Genomic DNA, 21,417 nt, shown 5'->3' with positions numbered 1-21,417 from the left:
CGCGTGTTGTCGTCTGCCAACCCAGCGTGTTCCCAGCGATGAGAGGCAGATGCGATGTCATTGGCATCGAGCATCCATGCCAGCGCAAGTTGACGACGAACGGGTGCTCTTCGCCGACGGGATCAAGTCCAACACGTTCCGACGCTGCGCGAAGGCGAAGGGCGCCTGTACGGGGCCGGAGAGGTTGTGGCCAGCTCTAGCGCGTGCGGGGTGACCAGCGAAGCCTAAGCTCGGCGGCTATAGCCAGGGACTCGTGGTGGTAGCCGCAAAGGCGGAGGTGCTCGTCGTGGCGACGGGGATGACCAGAGGAGGAGGGGAATTAGTAGGGGAGGCCGAGAGGGATTCGTGTCGGTGAGCAACAACGTGGGGGGCACCGGAGTTGCCGTAATCGACCGGCAACGGAGGCAACACAAAGGGGATATAGAGGAGTGTGCATTGGGAGGAACGGTTGGGGTTGCATGTGCTGAATGTGGACCTTGTCGGATAGCACGTGTGCTCAGCGCAACCAAATCGTGGAGCTGCACGATTAAGCATTTAGGTTGAAATTGAGCTATTTTGCATATTGTCTGAATGTCTACAACGCCTTATAAGAGTGAATAGAGATAGTAATTAGGAAGCTAATAGGAGAATTCACTAAGACACGCGATACAATTCGTCTAGCATCAAAGTTGTTTCTATTTAGTACTGAAGTTGACTCATCTAGCATCAAAGTTGCTTTAGAAACATCATCAAAATATGTTCATAAGAGATCTAGTTTATAGAGTTCGTCACTAGAAACCCAATAACGAAAACGGTTCTTCGTTTTTACACTCGGTTCAAAAGTTTTAGATTTTTGAAAAAAATAAAATGAAATAAGTAGGTAACGTCATCAAATGCATTAGGTGTTGAGTATGCACATGCACATGCTCATGGTCCGCATATACTCTCATCATGTGTCGTATTAAATAGACACATGCATCACCACCCACCAAAAAATACGGCTGCACTTTTCAGCATTTGAGTTATTTCATACTCCTTATGTACCTGGTTCTCTCCAACTATAAGTATTCAAGTAGACAGGAAGTAGTATGCGTTTGTTCCACGACGTTTTCTGAAAAACAAACTATTCCTTCCATATCTAAGGCCAACTGGCCAACTCTAGTGCGCGACCCTATCCTGTCCGTCCGCGGCCGTTTGGGGCAAAACGAACACGCCAGGCAGCCCAGCGCGTGGGCGCAAACGGACATTTGTACGTTTTCTGTGTGCATTCGATCCATTTTCGGCCCAAACTTGGTCCAGTTTTGAGGTGAAACGGACAGCGTGTGGACATCGTGCGGACGAGCGGGACGCGCGCGCCTGTCCTCCCAGGCCCGCACGTCGGCGGCACAAAGCAGCACAGCCTTCCCGCCCCCACGCCCCATTCCATTTCATTTCCCCCCAAAACCCTTCCATGCCCCGCCCGCCACCCTTCCGCCATGGACGATCCCCCACCGAATTCCGGCGACCCGACCGTCGTCCCGACCACCAAGGCGAATAAGAAGAAGGTGTCCTAGGGCACAAAGAAGTCGTGGTCGGAACTCACGCCGGAGGAGCTCGCAAAGCTGGACGTGGAATCGGCCAAGAGGCGGAACCGGCTGGCGGAGGCGAAGAGGAAGGACACCGCAACCGCGTACGTCATCGAGCTCGCTGCGGTGGAGGCCGCACGGCAGAAGGCCGATGCTTAAGATAAGGAGGACAACATCAGCAAAGCACATGCCCTCCTCATGATGGGGTTGTGCCGTCCGACAAGCTTCGCGGTTGCGCCCGTCGGGTCGGCGAGCACATGCTCGTCGGTCGTCCGGCCTCCGCAGTGCCCCTCCCCGACGTCGTCGACCACGCCATTGTCGCCCGGTTTTCCTCCGCCAAGGTGCCAAGCCCAGACCTGTTTGTCGGGGCCACCGGAAGTCAGTGTGACCGCGCCGTCCATGCCGCGCCCCTCGTCCGTCATCGATCTCAACATCACGCCGAGAACCTGCAGCAGCGGCCGCCCGTCCGTCGAGATGCAAAGAAAGCAAGCATGGCCGCCGTCTACGGCCACCATGCCGTCGCCCCGCGTACTGTTCGGCGAAATGCCAACACCGACGCCAACGGTGGAGGACCCTTTCTACTGCCAGTTCATGGAGAATGTTATCTTCGAGGGCCGTGGCCAGGCCTTTCAGACGGGTGGGCAGGGCGGGACCTTCGATCCGGAGGAGATCCAGAGCCAAGATGGTTGCGACGAGTACATGGCCGATGAAGACTTTGAGGCCTACCATGGTGACTCGTGGCATGAAGAAGATGACATATATTGTGAAGATGATGAAGAAGAAGAGGACGACGTCGATATTGCGGGCGAGCCATTGTTCATCGACGAGCTCACCCAAAGAGCGGAAGCTCAAATAAGGAAGAAGAGCATTCGTACGGGATCATACACACAAGATGAGGACAAGTTGATTTGCGATAGTTGGAAGGAGATTGGCCAAGATCCTAGAGTCGGTACGCAAAAAAAGGGAATTGTTTTTTGGACAAGAGTTCACAAAACATTCCATGAAAGAAAGTTGTTTCTGCCCTACCAATTTACGAGCGATCGTAACATCAACTCGATCCAAAAGAGGTGGTTGTTCATCCAACAGGAATGCAACAAATATTGCGCCACACTTGAGAGCGTTGACGCATGTCCCGTGAGTGGTCTTGGGATCGGGGACATGGTATGGCCTCTTCTCTTTCCATTGATATGGTCGTGCCTCGGCCTCCTGTATGATTAATTGTGTTTGCATGTTCAATTGTTGTTGATCATGTAGGCATTTCAACCGTTGGAAGCATTCATGGCCCGGCACAACGACAAGCCATTCACTCTCAGGCATTGTTGGCAAATCATCAACAATTGTCCTAAGTTCAAAGATTAATACCGTGAGCTTCAAAGGAAGAGAGGCAAGAAGGCGGCCGCCTTGGCCGGAGGTGGAGATGGTGAGGCGTTGAAGAGGCCGAGGGGCAAGACCAACTCCAAGGTGAATGACAAGCGTGATGCGGCATCATATGCTTTGCGTGAGACTTTGCATGGCATGATGTCTCAAAAGGAAGTGAGGGTCGAGAAGACGCGACAAGGCAAAGAGGAGCAAATGAAGCAATACATGGAGCTACAAACAAATAAGCTTGAGATGGAGGAGGCGTCCAAGAAGAGGAGGATCGGCATGGAGGAGGCGGCCAGGCAGAGGCAGCTCGTCATCGAGGAGGCGGCCACGCAGAGGCAGCTCGACATCGAGGTCGTCAATGCCGCGGCCAGGCAGAGGCCGCTCGACATCGAGTCCGCCAATGCCGCAACCAAAGCAAAGGAGGTGGTGTTGGCAATCATGAGCGTGGACTTGACCAAGATGAGCGAGAAGACAAGGAGCTGGTTCGAGGCCCGGCAGAAAGAGATGTTCGACGCCGATGGCCTAAACTAGGAGGCTGGCATGGCGAGCCGCTGGCTGTGTTGCCGAGAAAAACCTATTCTTTTTTAGGCTGGCTGTGTTGCCGGCCGCTGGCTGTGTTGCCGGCGAAAAACCTATTCTTTTGGAGGCCGGTTGTGTTGCCGGCCGCTCGCCGTGTTGCCGACGAGGACGCGTAGGCTGGTTGTGCTCCAGCGTGATCTAGGGTCGCTTGCATGATCTATGGGTCGTGGCTATTCGACTGCTTGTGTTTAAAAATGAGGCGGACACGATGCGGCCAAGGATGCGTCCGCGCGTTGGACGCACGGTCACTGCACCCAAGAATGACCCAGACTCGACCCCTTCACCTGCCTTAAACTTACAGAATCCGGACAAAACGGATGTCCGGAAGGGATCGCGCCATGAAGTTGGCCTAAATAATTCTCTCCCTAATAATAAAGCAAATACGGTTTCTGGTCGTCCGTCGTGGCATTTTTGCGAAAAAGTCCCTCAGCTTTTAGTTAATCAACCCGCAGTCCTTTCTTAAGGGAGGAAAACGTTTCGTCGTGCCACTTTTACAAAAAAGCCCCCGACGTTTCCTAAAATCAACCCGCAGTCTGAATTTAAGTCAGAAAACGAATTGTTTTTTGCATTGTTCAGAAAACCCCCTGATGTTTGAGGTAATCAACCGGCACTCCGTATTTTAACAAAAAAAACCTAACTTTTCAGTTAATCAATCCAAATTTTATCTAAAACAAAATTATTCATATCTTTTAAACCGTAACTCCAATTTTAACATGTTATATATGAAATTTGATTAAAAAAATATGTAGAATCTAAATAGGATGTTATTTTTAGCTGTTGAATACTTCTTAAATATTATTTTTGATGCAAATTTAATCTGTAGTGTACGGTCTTTTTTTTCTCTCTTTCCGGCGACGATACAAATTGCAATAAACATCCATTAAATTATAACCAAATTGAGAGAAAAGAAAACATCGTTAACCATATATGCTCACCTTTAAAAAACCTCGTGGGGAGAAACAACATATTTTTCATCTTATTCCGAGTGACTGTACATTCAAACGCGTTTTCGTTGTGTGAACACTAAAGCCATCGTCAACAACACAAATGTGATGTCATGTGAAAATATATTGCGTTTAAAGCATGTGTTATTTTCTCTTTCGTTACAACGGAGAGGTTACTATAGTTAAAAAGGCACAAAACCGTGGTTCGATCATTGACCGCCTCGAAGACATCGGAGATCAGCGTTGAAAAGTCTGCGCTTCACTATGCACGCATTTTGTCTTGCTTGCACATCAAACTGTACGGGGACGCTCGACAGCGACCACATCAAACAGCACGCCCAACACCATTGTGGTCCCGGCGCAGTCAGGGCGGCCAGCACCATCACAGACCACACTCGCCACGCCAGTCGCCACCTTCCCCGCAGTCGCAGTGAGCCGGGGACTCCAACCCTGCGCAGTCCAAGTCTCCGCCCCCGACCATCTTCTTCCCCATCGCGGGCGTGCATTTCTCGGTTTCCTCCTCCACCCCGCGTGTTCCTTCTTCGCTAAGGATAATCCTACACCCTGAGCTCCGGAACCCAACCACCAATTTGTCCATTTCCCGTAGCCTCACCAATTGCAGCTTGTCGGGTTCCTCCGCGCCGCGCGTGCCTTCAGTAATTAGCCCCCAATTCCGCTCGGCCCCTCTTCCTTCGCCGCACAGATTGCCCAGATCAGGTTCTTGGCAGATCAAATCCAGGCATCGCTCGGCGGAGACCGAGGCATTCGGCTCGCGGCGGCGATGGAGTTCGTGGCGTCCATCGTGGACACGGCGTTCCGGCCGCTCAAGGACTACTTCGCGCGGACGTTCGGCTACGTCATGTCCTGCGGCGACTACATCGACGCGCTGGGCCACGAGATGGACGAGCTCAAGAGCAAGCGCGACGACGTCAAGCGCATGGTGGACACCGCGGAGCGCCAGGGGCTGGAGGCCACCAGCCAGGTCAAGTGGTGGCTCGAGTGCGTCTCCAGGCTCGAGGACGCCGCCGCCCGGATCCACGCCGAGTACCAGGCGCGCCTGCAGCTCCCGCCCGACCAGGCGCCCGGCCTCAGGGCCACCTACCGCCTCAGCCAGCAGGCGGACGAGACGTTCTCCGAGGCCGCCGGCCTCAAGGACAAGGCCGACTTCCACAAGGTCGCCGACGAGCTCGTGCAGGTCCGCTTCGAGGAGATGCCCAGCGCGCCGGTCGTTGGCATGGACGCGCTGCTCCAGGAGCTCCACGCCTGCGTCCGGGGCGGCGACGTCGGCGTCGTCGGCATCTATGGCATGGCCGGGATCGGCAAGACCGCGCTGCTCAACAAGTTCAACAACGAGTTCCTCATCGGCTTGCAGGACATCAACGTTGTCATCTACATCGAAGTTGGCAAGGAGTTCAGCCTCGACGACATCCAGAAGATCATCGGCGACCGGCTCGGTTTGAGCTGGGAGAACAGGACGCCCAAGGAGCGCGCTGGGGTGCTCTACAGGGTGCTCACCAAGATGAACTTTGTGTTGCTGTTGGACGACCTCTGGGAGCCACTCAACTTCCGGATGCTCGGCATTCCAGTTCCCAAGCACAACTCCAAGAGCAAGATCATCGTGGCGACGAGGATCGAGGACGTGTGCGACCGAATGGATGTCCGACGCAAGCTCAAGATGGAGTGCCTGGAACCGCAACCCGCCTGGGACCTCTTCTGTGAGAAGGTCGGCGAACACCTCGTGCGTGCCGGCCCAGAGATCCAGCACCCGGCGCTTGGACTAGCCATGAAATGTGGTGGGCTGCCCCTCGCGCTCATCACCGTCGGACGGGCGATGGCCAGCAAGCACACTGCAAAAGAATGGAAGCACGCCATCACTGTTCTAAATATTGCCCCGTGGCAGCTTCTTGGCATGGAGATGGACGTTCTTATGCCTCTCAAGAACAGCTATGACAACTTGCCCAGTGACAAGCTAAGGCTCTGCCTGCTGTATTGCTCGCTGTTTCCACAGGACTTCTTCATTTCCAAGGATTGGATCATAGGCTACTGCATCGGCGAAGGTTTCATAGATGATCTGTACACTGAGATGGATGAGATATATAACAAAGGGCATGACCTTCTGGGTGATCTCAAGATTGCATCTTTGCTGGAAAGAGGTAAAGACGAGGAACACATCACTATGCATCCCATGGTCCGCGCGATGGCTCTGTGGATAGCATCAGAATTCGGCACAAAAGAGACCAAATGGCTTGTCCGTGCTGGAGCTGGGCTGAAGGAAGCACCAGGTGCAGAGAAATGGAGCGAGGCCGAGCGGATTTGTTTCATGAAGAACAACATCCTTGAGCTGTATGAGAGACCTAATTGCCCTCTCTTGAAGACCTTGATCCTACAAGGCAACCCATGGTTGCAGAAGATATGTGACGGCTTCTTCCAGTTCATGCCATCTCTCAGGGTATTAGATCTCTCGCACACGTATATCAGTGAATTACCCTCAGGAATCAGTGCATTGGTTGAGTTGCAGTACCTTGATTTGTACCACACAAACATCAAATCACTGCCAAGGGAGCTAGGATCACTGGTCACTCTGCGGTTCCTGCTCCTCTCACATATGCCACTTGAAATGATCCCAGGTGGTCTCATAGATAGCCTCAAAATGCTGCAAGTTCTGTACATGGACCTCAGTTATGGAGACTGGAAAGTCGGTGAGAACGGAAATGGTGTTGATTTTCAGGAGCTGGAGAGCCTACGCAGGCTCAAGGCAATCGACATCACAATACAGTCGGTCGAGGCACTAGAGAGATTGGCACGGTCATATCGCCTCGCCGGTTCAACAAGGAATCTGCTGATCAAAGCATGTGCTAGCCTGACAAAGATAGAGTTCTCTTCAAGCCACCTCTGGAAGAACATGACAAACCTGAAGAGAGTGTGGATCGCAAGCTGCAGCAATCTAGCGGAGGTGATCATTGACGGTAGCGAAGAAACTGATTGCGGCATTTTACAGCCCTATGATTTTATGAGGATGGGTGAGGTTATTGTGTGTGAAGATCCCGTCCATTATAACCTGCAGGGTATCATCCTGCAGAGCCTTCTCAAGGTAAAGATCATATACAGAGGTGGGTGCGTCGAGAATCTGTCGTCATTGTTCATCTGGTACTGCCAAGGACTGGAGGAGCTGATCACACTCGGCCACCGAGATCAAGAAGCGGCGGCAGACGAAGACGAACAAGCTGCAGGGACTTGCAAAGTGATCACGCCCTTCCCTAAACTTAAGGAACTGTATCTCCATGGCCTACCAAGGCTCGGGGCGCTGAGCGGCAGCGCATGCATGCTGCGGTTCCCGTCATTGAAGAGCCTCAAGATCGTCGATTGTCTAAGCCTCAAGAAGCTCAAACTCGCTGCCGCGGAACTGAAGGAGATAAAATGCGCGAGGGACTGGTGGGATGGGTTGGAGTGGGATGATGATGAGGTCAAAGCATCTTACGAGCCACTGATCCGTGGAGTTGAGTGAACTCAGTTTTGGTGTATTATGTTGGTCCAAAATTTCAGAGATACATTTCCCCTCACTTATGCCAGGCTTTGCGTCTGATATTCGATGGGCTTTTCTCTGTTGGTTTCGAAGAAAATAAAAACAGGTTTACTCCACCCCTTTTTTACTTTCCAAAAAGATGCTTGGTATTGATCAGTCACTGAATTCAGGGATTTATATGCACTTCTGTCATCATTCTAGTTTGAGATTATGCTTTTGTGTGTGTGTGTGTGGACTGGATAATGCACATTTGATGAATGGATCGTAGCAGTTACCAGCGGGTGTTTGTATGAATATCTGCCAGTACCAACCTAGTGTTGATCCAAATCCGTATGCAGTATGGCCATTGCAGCTAATCTGTTACTGTACTTCGTTACATGTCGTGCTCTGCCTGTCTGCTGCAAAAAAAATTGAATGAATGGGGTTGCCCCCCTGCCCCATTTTATTCAAATGAAGCAGAAACTACCATCCATACAACCTCCAGACTCAATAACAAACTAAGGGAAATGAAAAAGTCCTCAATGAAGGTAGAACCAAAAGGAACTGTCCCGAAAAGAGGCATCTGAACTACCCATTACATAACTGGCTCAGCTCTAAAGATCTCCAGATAAGATACAAAAAGCAGCCTTAGTCTAAGGATATTACAGAACCAAATGATCAAATCAGAGCCAGGCTATCCTCAACAGCTCCCCGCAAAGAACCTCCCATCGTTGCAGCACCCCTCTTAACTTGGCAAGATTGCAGCTCAGACCTCTCCATGTACGTCCCTCGAAACAAAACCCACTTCTCAATTTCCATGTACTCCACAAGGAGGCAGCAATCACCATATTAAGAACAGATTTCTTTTTGTTTAATTTCCAAAAGGAAGAGACATCAGTAATGCAAGTAACTCTATGTATTTTAAAAAACTTAAAAATGACAGACCAAATGAGGTTAGAGTTCACACAATCAAAGAACATATGTTGAACAGACTCAACTTCATTGCAAAATAAGCATGTATTATCATCTAGAGTCTTTCTCTTAGCCACATTGTCTCTAGTTAGGACCTTATTGTACAGACAAAGCCATAGAAACACATGTATTTTTCGAGGACATAGTGTTTTCCATAATGTTTCTCCAAGAGGAGAAACTACACCATCAAAATTGATACACTTATAGAAAGATTTTACAGAATAACTACCATTAGCTTCAAGGAGCCACACAGGTGTATCGGGAGAATCAGATAGAGGGTAATTTCTAATGTGGTCAATAAGGTTTTCCCAATCATTCATGATTCTACTATCAACACATCTTCTAAAAGATAATCTAAGAGAAGTACCATCCCAGACCTGGGACACAGTACATTCCTGTTGATTACAGATATCAAACAACTCCCAAAATTTTACCTTAAGGGAACATTCCCCAGCCCATGTGTCATGCCAGAATCTAACATTAGCACCATTACCAATCTTCCAATGGTAAAAGTTCCTCGCAGCTTGCAATGCCCAGGAAACACTTTTCCAAAAAGGAGAGCATATTTGTTGTCTGGCCCAGAATATATTCGGGTTAGAAACATTATACTTATAAGCTATTACTTTCTTCCAGTCACTGGAACTATTAAGAAAGAATCTCTTCCCGCAATAAGCCAACAGAGCCATGTTATATTCCCTCACATTGGGTATCCCCAAACCACCAAATTCCTTTTTTCTGGATACCAAACCCCAGTTAGCTAAGTGGAATTTGTGCTGATCGCCTATATTCCCCCACAAAAAGTGAGTCATCTGGGAGTTGATAGCATTAACAGCCCACTTGGAAAACTTCATCATTCCATAAGGTAGGCTGGGATGCTCACAATACAAGCACAAAGTAGGATAATTTTGCCTCTATATGTCAGATATCTACCCAACCAACCATAAATGCCCTTAATAATTCTATCAATTAATGGTTGTAGATCTTCCCTCCTTAATTTGTCATAATGCAGCTGCACTCCCAAATGATCCTAGGTTACAGCAGAAAATCTGCGCAAAAAAATTAGCCATGTTTTCATCAACATTAATAGTGATGAGGTCACTCTTATGAAAATTGATTTTCATACCCGAAAGATTTTCAAAACAGGACAGAATCCATTTGAAATTCTTTGCTTTTTCATAAGAGTCCTCTAAAAAGAGGAGAGTATCATCCGCATACTGAAGGCTAATTATCCCACCTGGAATGCCATTAGCCAGTAGCTCAGAAATTAAACCGTGATTAGAGGCTTTATTTAGCATCTTAGAGAAGACGTCCGCAACTAAATTGAAAAGGAGAGGGGATATAGGATCCCCTTGTTTAAGACCTTTTCCACCTACAAAATAGGGACCTCTGGTATCATTGATTCTAACACTAAAGGTGCTTTGAAACAGCACACATTTGATCCAAGAATTCCACCTAGGGCAAAAACCCCTTGATTCCAGCATTTCAAACAGAAAATCCCAACTAACTCGATCATAAGCTTTCTCATAGTCCAGTTTAAGCACAAGCCCTGGGGTGTTAGATTTTTTAACCTCATGAATCACTTCATGAGCTAGAACCACACTCTCCAGAATATACCCGCCTTTAATAAATGCAGTTTGATTTGGGGAAATCAATCTATTGCTGATAGGAGATAACCTATTAGTCAGTGCCTTCAAAAAAAATCTTAACCACACAGTTACTCTGTCTGCTGCAAATTGCAATCGCAAATACTACTAAAAATCTAACGGTGATAAATGTATCCTTGTCTCCAAGTTTTGACTTGGCTAAAGATGTAAAGAAAACCTATCTGCAAACTGTGATGAGCTCACGTGTTAGAGCATATATCTCCATATGTGGTTTTGGTAATTGATGACAATTTCTATGGACTAATGGTTGCCTTAAGTTACATTTATAGGATTTCTCCATAGGCACTTCTTGAAGTCCATCTGTTGGGTTCAAGGAGTTTATATGATGACCAAGGTGGTATTCAAGGTATTATCCAAAGAATGGTCATAGAGACACAAGGTTGATCAAGATCTCAAACAAAGAGTAAATCAAGATGATCAACACACAAAGCGTACAAGATGTACCAAGAGGGATCAAGTGATCCCATGGTATGGTAAGCATTGTCCATTACGTGTTTGTGTACTAACCCCTGGTCTTCGTGAGAGTTCTATGTGGGGGTTAGGTGTGTTTCCATGGGCTTACGTCAAAGAGAAGATCTCATACAACCCATGAAGTATGACGTCAAGTTGTGATCGTCATCAAGATTGCGATGTGCAAGTTCAAGTGGATCAGCACGAAGATATCATGCTTGAAGCTTGCCGTCCATTGTGGTGGCAATGGACTTGTGAAGATATGCTAAAGAGTGGCTCACCTATAGTGAGTATGGGGGAGCAATCAACTAGTCTTCATCAAGCCAACGCAATCAAGAAAGGTGGTCCATCTTGAGGAAGCCAAGATCATCATCATCTAGCTCAAGAGGACGAGGTGCAAGGTATAGGTTTGCCCTTGATAGGTTTTCTGTGTAGGATAGATTGTTGTACTATCAAGGGGGGCTCTCAAGTGAGTAGCTTGATCGTATCGTTCGTTGAGAGCTCAAACCATTTGCATCCTTGCATCATACTTCTTGGTTCTTGTTTGGTGTTTCTCTTTGTGAGTTTTAGAGCTTATGGTCATCTTCGTGACAAGCTCGAGTTCATCGAAAACGGAGTCCATATGCATCTACTATGATGTTTTCGATGTTGGAGTTTTTGCCGGTTCTTCATTCATAGAGGACTCACATCTCTATATCATTGGCATTTTCATATCTGCATGGTCTTAAGATTTCCTCCCAGCACCAACGTCATATCTGCTATGGTATCTGATGGACAAAGGAAAATGCAAGCACCAACGTCATATATCATTGGCATTGGTGCTTGCATGGTATCCTCTATATCATTGGCATTTTCATATCTGCATTTTCGATGTTGGGTCATCTTCGTTGGTCGCTGTTTGGATAGCTCTTGTCGTCCTGAATCCAACAAGCTTGGGTTTGCTCGATTCGGAGCTCATATGCGAAAGTTATGGCTGTTTCAGTGGCGAGCGGTAGTACCGCTGGACCTAGCGGTAGTACCGCTAGAGTTGGCGGTAGTACCGCTGGCCCTAGCGGTAGTAGCGCTGGCTGGCGGTAGTACCGCCCCTGGTCAGCGGTAGTACCGCTCCAGGAGCTTAGTACCGCCTGCCTACCGGTTGTTCGTGGACGGACCTTTTTGCGAAGACTTTCTTGGCGGTGGTAGTGCCTTTGCACTACCAGGGGCCCAGCGGTAGTACCGCTGCAGCCAGCGGTAGTACCGCTAGCTGGCGGTAGTACCGCTACAGTCAGCGGTAGTACCGCTGGAGTGCCAGCGGTAGTACCGCTGGAGCTCGGGCAGAGAGTGGGGGTAACGGTCTGATTCCTTCCCCCACTATATAAAGGGGGTCTTCTTCCCCCTTGGCTTTATCTATCCGTTGAGCTCTTGTTCTACCTCCATTGTTGACATTCTTAGAGCTTGCTTACTCTCAATCCCTCCAATGATTCTTGCTTGTTCTTGAGGGAGAAGAGATAGGAGATCTAGATCCACATCTCCACCAATCACTTTCTCCTCTATGTGAGGGGAACCCCTTGGATCTTGATCTTGGAGTTCTTTGTGCGCTCCTTGTTCTTCCTCTCATATTTCTCCATAGCTTTCGTTGTTGTGGAGGGATTTGGGTGTGAGGGACTTGACCACTTCGTGTGTTCTTGCCATTGCATTAGTTGCATCGGTTTGAGTTCTCCACGGTGATACGTGGAAGTGAAGTTTGAGAAGCTTATTACCTTTGGTACTTAGTACCCTAGATATTGTTCTTCGTGGATGCTTTGGCGTCCTAGAAGCTTGGTGGTGTCTTGGAGCTCAATCATTGTGGTGTGAAGCTCCGGGCAAGCGTCGGGGTCTCCAATTAGGTTGTGGAGATTGCCCCGAGCAATTTGTACGGGTACCGGTAACCACCCCCAAGGGTTGCCACGTGTACGGGTTCGGTGACCGCCCCCAAGGTTTGCCATTTTGTACGGGTTCGGTGACCGCCCTCAAGGGTCTCTTAGTGGAATCACGGCATCTTGCATTGTGCGAGGGCGTGAGGAGATTACGGTGGCCTTAGTGGCATCTTGGGGAGCATTGTGCCTCCACACCGCTCTAACGGAGATTAGCATCCGCAAGGGTGTGAACTTCGGGATACATCATCGTCTCCCCATACCTCGGTTATCTCTTACCCGAACCCTTTACTTATGCACTTTACTTTGTGATAGACATATTGTTTATTGTAATATATCTTGCTATCACTTAGTTGTTTAACTTGCTTAGCATAAGTTGTTGGTACACATAGGTGAGCCTAGTTGTTTCTAGGTTTTGTGCTTGACATATTAAACGTTAGTTTTATTCCGCATTTGTTCAAGCCTAAACCTTAATTATTTTAAAGCGACTATTCACCCCCCCCCTCTAGGCGACATCCACGTCCTTTTCATCACGGCCGCCCAGTGGCAGAGACAGGCCTAGGGCAGTTGGGGCTATAGCCCTAGGCCTAGAAACAATAACCTTTGTAATCCCTTCTTACAAAATATATAAAATTACTAGAATGCATCATTTAGGCTTGTTTAGCCCTAGGCGTAATTTGGGACTAGTTCTGCCACTGTGGCCGCCGATATACCTCGAGTTGCTGCAATCCAGAATTCCCGATTCTAGCGTTGTTGTGAACAGCGAATCTGTGGGACTTGGCGATTCGGGAATCGGGATTTGGGAGGTGTCGGGTTCCACTCGGCCAGCCGGCAGCGACCGGGGCGAATCTGCGAGTCGACGGCGACCAGAGTCGGCGACGAGAGAACAGAGACTCGACCGGTCGAGTTCTGGGGTACCTAACGCAACCCCAACTAGGCACTGGGAGGGTCGAAGAAGGAAAAGAGGGAGTAGAAATTGTACCATGGGCTTTTGAAATAAATCATGTCCCAGACCTAATTGATCGAATAGATGTAAAATAAAAATTGAGGGCCTCGAATAGATGTAAATCAACTTCTCTAAAAAATGCAATTTAACCAAACCAGTACCATGGGCTCTCACAATGCACAAGGTTGCCTGGCACAGTTTCAAAATCGACGACATCACAACACAACTCCGCGCTATAGAGGAAAAGATGAAGCAACATAAAGTACGAAAAGCTCATCGATTCTAGATGGTGTCACTTTTCTCTTGTTTTGGATGAGGGAACACGACAAAGGAAGAGAATGTACATATGCAACCAATACTAGAACATGAAAAAAACAATGAGCCAACCATAAGACTTTTGTTACCATCATGGTAGGGGAAATGATTGCCAAAGTCAGATGACTACATGCACTTGCATCGGTCTATGATTTTTAATTTATTTTATCTTTTGGTACACCTACATATGCCTACATTGTCCTTTGGTTTTTTTTTCATCGGGGAGAGAGTTTCCCCCACCTGAATATATTAATCAGACGGGCCAAAACCCAAATGATTACAAGCATCCAAGGGCACCATGAAGAATTACATACCCCTCAAAAGAAACCATGAAGAATTACATGGAAGGTGAGAGAGAAGGGAGGGGAACGAATCCCCGAAAACGAAACTAAGACGAGAGAGTCATCAACCAGGTTTCAACTTTCAACATGAGATCGACAGTCTTTGTGCAGCCGACCCCACCACAACAGTGCATCTTCATGACAGCAGTTGAGGGCCCGTGCAAGATAGGGAGGTTGTCCCTAAAACACGACAACATTTCGGTGTTTCCATAATTGCCAGCAGCAGAGCATGGAGAATTCAGCCGCAGACTGCACCACAGAACCAGCTGATCAAGCCAGTGATTCCACACAGTCCACACATGCGCCACTGATGGAAACACCAACCGCCGTCCAGAAGCTGGCAACGAAGGGACGGGAGAAGACCAGATAATCCGCGCTCTCCATCGTTGCTGAGAAATGGGACACCCTGCGGGGTCCGCAACCATAATGCACTTCCTAAGTAACACATCGCGCGTGTAAATACGGCGTTGCACCATGAGCCAATAGAAGAATTTCACCCTCGACGGTGCACGCGCCCCCCAGATGGATGCAACATAGGGGGCAGCCATGCCACCGAACCGCAACAATTTATATGCCGAGTTGACCGACAGACGGCCACGGGCGTTTTTGACCTGAAAACTTAGCATAACTGTAACTGTAATGATAGTTCGGCTATTATGCAAATGTTAGTGAAGTAGAGATAATTAACTCACATTTTTTATGCTTGTGCTTACCAAGGCCACAAGATTACATGTAACACACGAGTGACATGACAGATAAATCACTTTTATTTAGGATGCCGTGGTGATCGAACGGCCCGTCGCTAGAACTGTCATTGCAGATTCGGGGGAGTAAACAAACATCAAACGAAGGGCCAGCAACCACGGAGATCAGAGCCCATCGTCGTATGCCACGCCCGTGCCCTTGATCCAGTTGGCGCCCTGGATGAACCGCCCCACGGTGAACTGCACGGCCACGCTCCGGTCCGTGATGACGCGGTACCCCGGCCACTTGACCCGCCCGGCCGTGCCGGCCCCTGGCCCCTCGTTGGCGTACTCCCCGTAGAAGAGCGTCCTGAGCGCGAAGTCGCCGTCCCACTCCAGCCACCCCCTCGGGTGGACGTGCGCGCCCAGGTACGACTGCATGTACACCGTCCGCGAGTATGCCTTCCACGGCCGGCCGAGGAACGTCGGGGACGCCTCGGCCACGGGCGCCAGGTCGTCCGCCGGCAGGAGGCGGCACCGCTGGAGGGACGTGCCGGTGTTCTGGTTCGGGTCCGTCCTGCCCTGCGCGGTGACCGCGTTCTTCTGGCCGCGCGCGGGCCGGCGCGCGGTGAGCACGCAGCCCTGGAGCACGGCGGCCGCGTTGCCGAAGACGAAGTCGACGGTGCCGGAGACGGCGCAGTCGCGGTAGAAGTGCCGGAGCTGGTGCGCGTAGAGGGTGTCCTGGTAGCCGTCGACGCGGCAGCGGTTGATGACGGCGCGGTCGGCGCTCACGCGCAGGGCCACCGCCTGGTGCTTCTCGGGCCCCGCCGTGTTCTCGATCCTGAGGTCCTGTAGGATCACCCCGTCGGCCGCCACGGCTGCAACATTGACACGACCGTTATTCCTTAGCGACTGTCCGCTTAATTCGAGACGGCGTTAGCTGTAGCCACGGCTGCAACGTTTCAGTTCGACACAGAATAACGCAACCGTTAGTCCTCGGTGACTGCCCGCTTGGCCGCTTAATTCGAGACGCCATTAGAACATATACAATGGTGCTATCTTAAAAGTGTCATATAAGATACTTTTTTTATCATCTTTAAAAGATAATTCATCTTATTAACCATTATACACGCCTTTAGCTTTAACCAAAGAAGGTGAGTCATCCATGAGCCCTTTGAGTACGTATACCCGTACACACATACGTACGTACACGTGCAGTATTAATTGTGCGCGTTATGGGATGCATCACCGTGGTGCTTAAGAGAGCTAGCTAGGTGGTGATGGAAACAAAAAGCTAGTGCTTTTGATAACTAGTCGTGGAAAATGCTCCATATGTGCTACTAGTATTTTTCTCTGTTTCTTCCATCATTGTCTTTGTGATGTAGATCCCGCTGTCGATTCTTTTCGGGTAATAACCGGTACTAACATCGCAAGAACAGGTACCAAACTTGTCCAACTAAATTTAGGTGACTGGTTTATGGCCAGCAATCAGTGTGTTGAGCATTGTCTGTCATAAACGTACGCGCACCGTACATCTTGGAGTATGCATGTTCTTCGCAAAACAGATTGATTTTGTGATGCCAGGGATCGTCTCGTCTCTATTGCGCTACCAGAAGGTGGCAATGCAAAGGCCGAAAGGCAACATGGTTTCAGGCTTTCAGCCCGGCAACCACTGACTTTGATGCGGTCCTTTCATGATGATAGAAAGAAAGAAACTAAAGTTTATCGAACATACTAAAGGTGCAATCGCGTTCATAAATCATACGTACATGAGGAAATTAGTGCGAATCTCGGAAAGACACAAAGTTAAGAGAGAACAAGAAGCATCCTTACCTAGGGTGGCCGAGTTGAAAGTGGTGGCGCCGTCGACCACGTTGCGGCTGCCGGTGATCACCGTCGCGTCCATGCCGTCCCCGACGATCATCAGCTTGCGCTTCTTCTTCCCCACCTCGAGGTTCTCCTTGTACACCCCTTTCTTCACGTAGATCACGTACCGGCTCTTGCCGCCGTCCGGCGCCGCGTCCACCGCCGCCTGCACCGTCGTGTACTTGCCACTCCCGTCCTTGGCCACCACCACGTCCGGCTGAACGGCGCGCGCTCCTTCTAGCTCTAGCAGCGCGCGGTCTGCGGTCGGCAACCATGATGGAAGCTCGTCTGCTGCCACGTCCCGAGCAATGTCGGCGGCGGCGGCCGTGCCGGAGCCGACAGCGTTGAGCACGGCGAGCGACGCGCTCGCGAGGGACTCGAGTGGCTCCAGGTGCGCCCCCACGGCGTCGCGCAGCGGCCCGCCGTCGAGGCCGTCGAGGCACGTCACGTGGTCGGTGAGCGCCGCGCTGAGCCACGTACGCGCGTCTTCGGGCGCCACCTTGGCGCGGTCCGCCGCGCCGGCGAGACGTTCGCGCGCCAGCTCCATCAGCTGGACACAGTCCGCGAGCGCCGCGCGCTGCCTGGGGTCGCTGGCGCGCCGGTGCATGTCGGCGACCGCAACGGCGGCCGCGTCATGCTGGTAGAGGGACCTGTCGATTATTGCGCGAAGCACCTGCGACGGGCGGCTCGGGTGCGCGCCCGGAGACGTCAGGACGGCGTCGGCGACGATGGCGTGGCACGAGGCCGGGTCCGGAGAGTTCGTGCAGAGGTCCACCGTGGCAGGGCTGAGGAGGAGGAAGGCGGCGGCGCAAAAGCATAGCAGAGTACTGCCGAGGAAGATCGGTGTGACCAAGAGAGCTTTGATCGGGGAACGGCTTCTCTGTGACGGAGAAGGGAGAAGGCGCTCGTTGGGCGGATCCATGGCGATTGTTGTGTAGAGGATTAGAAGTTAGAAATGCACTTGTGAGACGGTGGTTCGTGTCGACTGTCGAGTCTGTGTTAGTGGGTTATATACGCAAGTGCATGATCTGGCCAGCCTAACAGCTCTACTGATTTGATGAATTTTGCTGTCGATAGGAGTTGTGGTTGTGGGATGTACGTTGTGCGCAACTCGTTGGATCAGGGAATGTATCTGGTGCGCCCGTGCTACGGGTGCACCGGATGCAATATCATATTTTAAAATATTTAAAAAAATCTGAAAAAATATAATACATTGACACAGCATCAATGTATGTTGTTATAAAATTTATATCAAAATTGAGATAGTAGTTTTAACATGCTTCTTCTTAACCCCTCTTTTAATGTGAGAGGTAAAAGTATATAATAGATCTAAATCATTGATTTTATTAATTAATGCTCTGATTAACTTTTATCTTGTTATCTTACATGTAAAAGGAGAGGGTAAGAAGGAGCATGTTAAAATTTGCCAAATTCGAAACATTGCATGAGATAAAGAAAAAGGAAATTTTGACAACAATGTGACAATGAGCCAAATCTAAAGCTCATGTTATGTTATGACTACTTAATGTCAAATTTGTTACTCTTGTATCTCGATCATGCCTAAAAAATGTGTGCCTCAAGCAATGTTTAGAATTTTAATTTAAAATTTTGCGAAAACATATATCGATGTTGTGTGAATGTGCTAATTATTTTCAAAAATATTCAAACATTTTAAAATGTGTTACGGGCATCTGATTCACCGGTGCACCAGATAAACTCCCCGTTGGCGAAAACAAATGGATCGATGTTGTGCGAGGAGCTCTCTACGCTGAGAAGTCAGAAACAAATGGTTTGCTGTAGAACTGTTCAATATCCGAAAAAGACCATGTTGCAAGCATGTCTCTCTCTGTTCACAAACATAAGATGTTCTAACTTTTTGTGAATGGAATGTATATATAGACACGTTTTAGCGTGTCTGTTTATTCATATATATCCGTAGGCAGTTCGTATGAAAATATCTAAACATCTTATATTTGTGAACGAAGGGGGCATGGGTTATAAATCTAAGGACGTGAACCAACCCTATGGTTGGATGGTTAGAGATATTACGGTATCCCCGGCCCACCAGGGTTCAAACCCTCGTGCTCGTATTTATTTTTGAATTTATTTTAGAATTTCTGATGATGCGCATTCAGTGAAAGGAGACGTTCTCGTTGACAACGAAGCGTCTATGGTGACTACGTAAATCTTAAGTTGATATGTCGGCTCAGTCTTTCGGAGGTGCTCATAGAGGTAGGGTGTGCGCGTGTATATGAGTGCTTGCGTGTGTATTCTGTTAAAAAAAATCCAAGGACAAAAGTTCATTTTTCAGAAATATTGGCCAGTGCTATGTGTCAACCACTCGGCCCAAATCGGCCGTCTCCCCCACCCTTTGATCCCCGCAATAAAACTCCCTACGCACAACATTGTTTTACACATTTGCAGCATCGTCGTAGCATTTTCTAACGCGGTATATAGAAAAGAGGAAAAATGATGTCAACAACATCTTAAATATGTCAATGCAGCAAAAAATATGTGAAAATCTTCATTAGTCAAAACAAAGTTGCCGAGGAAAAACATTCACATATATAGCCAACGCTCGTATCAACAGAAGAAACACTTGCATCATGAACACTACATTTCTCGTAGGTTTTCGGAATCTTCGCAACATTTTTTTTTCTAGAATATGCACAAGTGTGAGTATCATGAATATAAGCATGATAGGGGAAAAGAGCCCCATCCACATTGTTCTTGCAAGAATCTTACAGGCGAGAACTCCATGACTACATGTTCGGAAAAGACTAAATACTCGCTTCTACCAAATGTGCTTGCAAAAATCTTCGCAACATATCATTCATGTGTTTGCATCACAACTCACTTGAGTTCGCAACATGTAAAAATAACGTATGGACATTTTTTTTACAAAATCACTTACCACACGCCATCGTCCATGGACATGGAAATGCTCACCACAACATGCCATAATGCATTGAAACGTGGTTACCATTATATTATGCTACTAATATCTAAAAACATTTTACAACCACATAATAATTAAATACAACTAATTGCACTCCCTTCATCCAAAATTACTTATCGAAGAGATGGATGTCTAAACATATTTTAGTTCCAAATACATTAATTTTTATCCATTTTTACGATCAATAATTTAGGATGGGGAAATATTTATTTTAGATTTTAGTTCTTATATTATTAATATAAATATGAATATTTATTCCAACCGTATCTCACTGAAAATTATATTGCAACCAATTCAGGTAGCAAAGCACAAAGTATCATCTAGTATAACAAAATAGGTGATCCTTAATTCACAAGTGAAGAAATGGCTAGCCATAACTTTTATTTGTGGCGCGTAATTTCTCACTGTCGCAACGCTAATACTTTTAAATAGTGCTGACATCGGCCAAATTCGCACGCCATAGCTTAGTGCTGGCGTTGCCAAATTAGGCCCGACGTTGCACATTACGCCCATTAGGCCTACGCCAGCACTAGTCGGTTTTAACACCGTCGATCGATGCAGTAAAAAAACTTATCCTCCTTTCGTCCTCCTCTCGAATCCAACTCCACCCCGTCCTCCTTTCGATCCCTGTCGCCGCGCTGTCCGATGTCGTCGCCGCTCCATCGGACGTCGGCGCCGCCTTCGTCCGACGCCCTCGAGCACCTTCACGGTAAGTTTGACGCCCCCTTCCTCTCTCATTTTGCTTAGCGTTAGGGTCAGTTGCCCGATGGTAGTAGGTATATTTCCTCATTAGCAAATTACTAAGCCTAATTAGCAAATGTTTTGCAATTGTTGCATTTAAACACCTCAAAGTAATTGTTATATGGTATATTCCCTCCTTTGTTTAGAGTGACTGATGTTTAGTATCAATGTGTTGCAATTGTTGCATGTAAAACACCTCAAAGTAATTGTCACAAGCTTTAGTATCACCTCTCAAATATCTCTAGAAGGAACAATGAGAGATATGAGTGGATGTGAGAGATAGGATTTTGGAGGATAGGCTTCAAGTTTAGATAGGCACATTAAATAGGATATGACTATCTATTGACCATGTTCCTTTTAATTAAATATAAAAACTTGACAATTCCTTTAGTAGCCTCCCTTTAGGATGTTGCTATACATTTTGGACCCAAGTAGCATTTATATATATACTAGACTATTTATAGTATCTTTATATTTTTATTTGAGATCTTTAATATACTTACCAATTTTGAATACGTGTTTGATAGCACACTCATAATTAGTTTTCATATGTGTTTGGTAGCACAGTCATAATTAGTTTTTCATATGTGTTTGGTAGCACACTACTAATTCGTTCTTATTTAATTTGTTTCATGTCTATTCATGTTATGTTTA

The 21,417-nt window shown here is 48.1% G+C and overlaps 2 protein-coding genes across 2 annotated transcripts; one reads left to right on the top strand and one right to left on the bottom strand.

Annotated features, from left to right (window-relative positions):
• The first annotated feature begins 4,861 nt into the window (after positions 1-4,861).
• Positions 4,862-8,249, top strand: LOC123444597 (disease resistance protein SUMM2-like). The gene has a single exon (XM_045121378.1). It carries the CDS (start codon positions 5,214-5,216, stop codon positions 7,935-7,937), a length of 2,724 nt encoding a protein of 907 aa, XP_044977313.1. The 5' UTR covers positions 4,862-5,213; the 3' UTR covers positions 7,938-8,249.
• A 6,945-nt stretch (positions 8,250-15,194) lies between these two features.
• On the bottom strand, positions 15,195-18,099 carry LOC123440354 (pectinesterase-like). Its single transcript, XM_045116924.1, has 2 exons — positions 17,031-18,099; positions 15,195-16,075 (listed from the first exon to the last, which is right to left on the bottom strand). The coding sequence occupies exons 1-2, from the start codon at positions 17,983-17,985 to the stop codon at positions 15,384-15,386; spliced, it is 1,647 nt and encodes a 548-aa protein (XP_044972859.1). The 5' UTR covers positions 17,986-18,099; the 3' UTR covers positions 15,195-15,383.
• Between the last annotated feature and the right edge of the window lie 3,318 nt (positions 18,100-21,417).

Source organism: Hordeum vulgare, chromosome 3H (genome assembly GCF_904849725.1).
Source record: "Hordeum vulgare subsp. vulgare chromosome 3H, MorexV3_pseudomolecules_assembly, whole genome shotgun sequence".
NCBI lineage: Eukaryota > Viridiplantae > Streptophyta > Magnoliopsida > Poales > Poaceae > Hordeum > Hordeum vulgare.
This window is presented reverse-complemented; position numbering and strand designations above follow the sequence as displayed.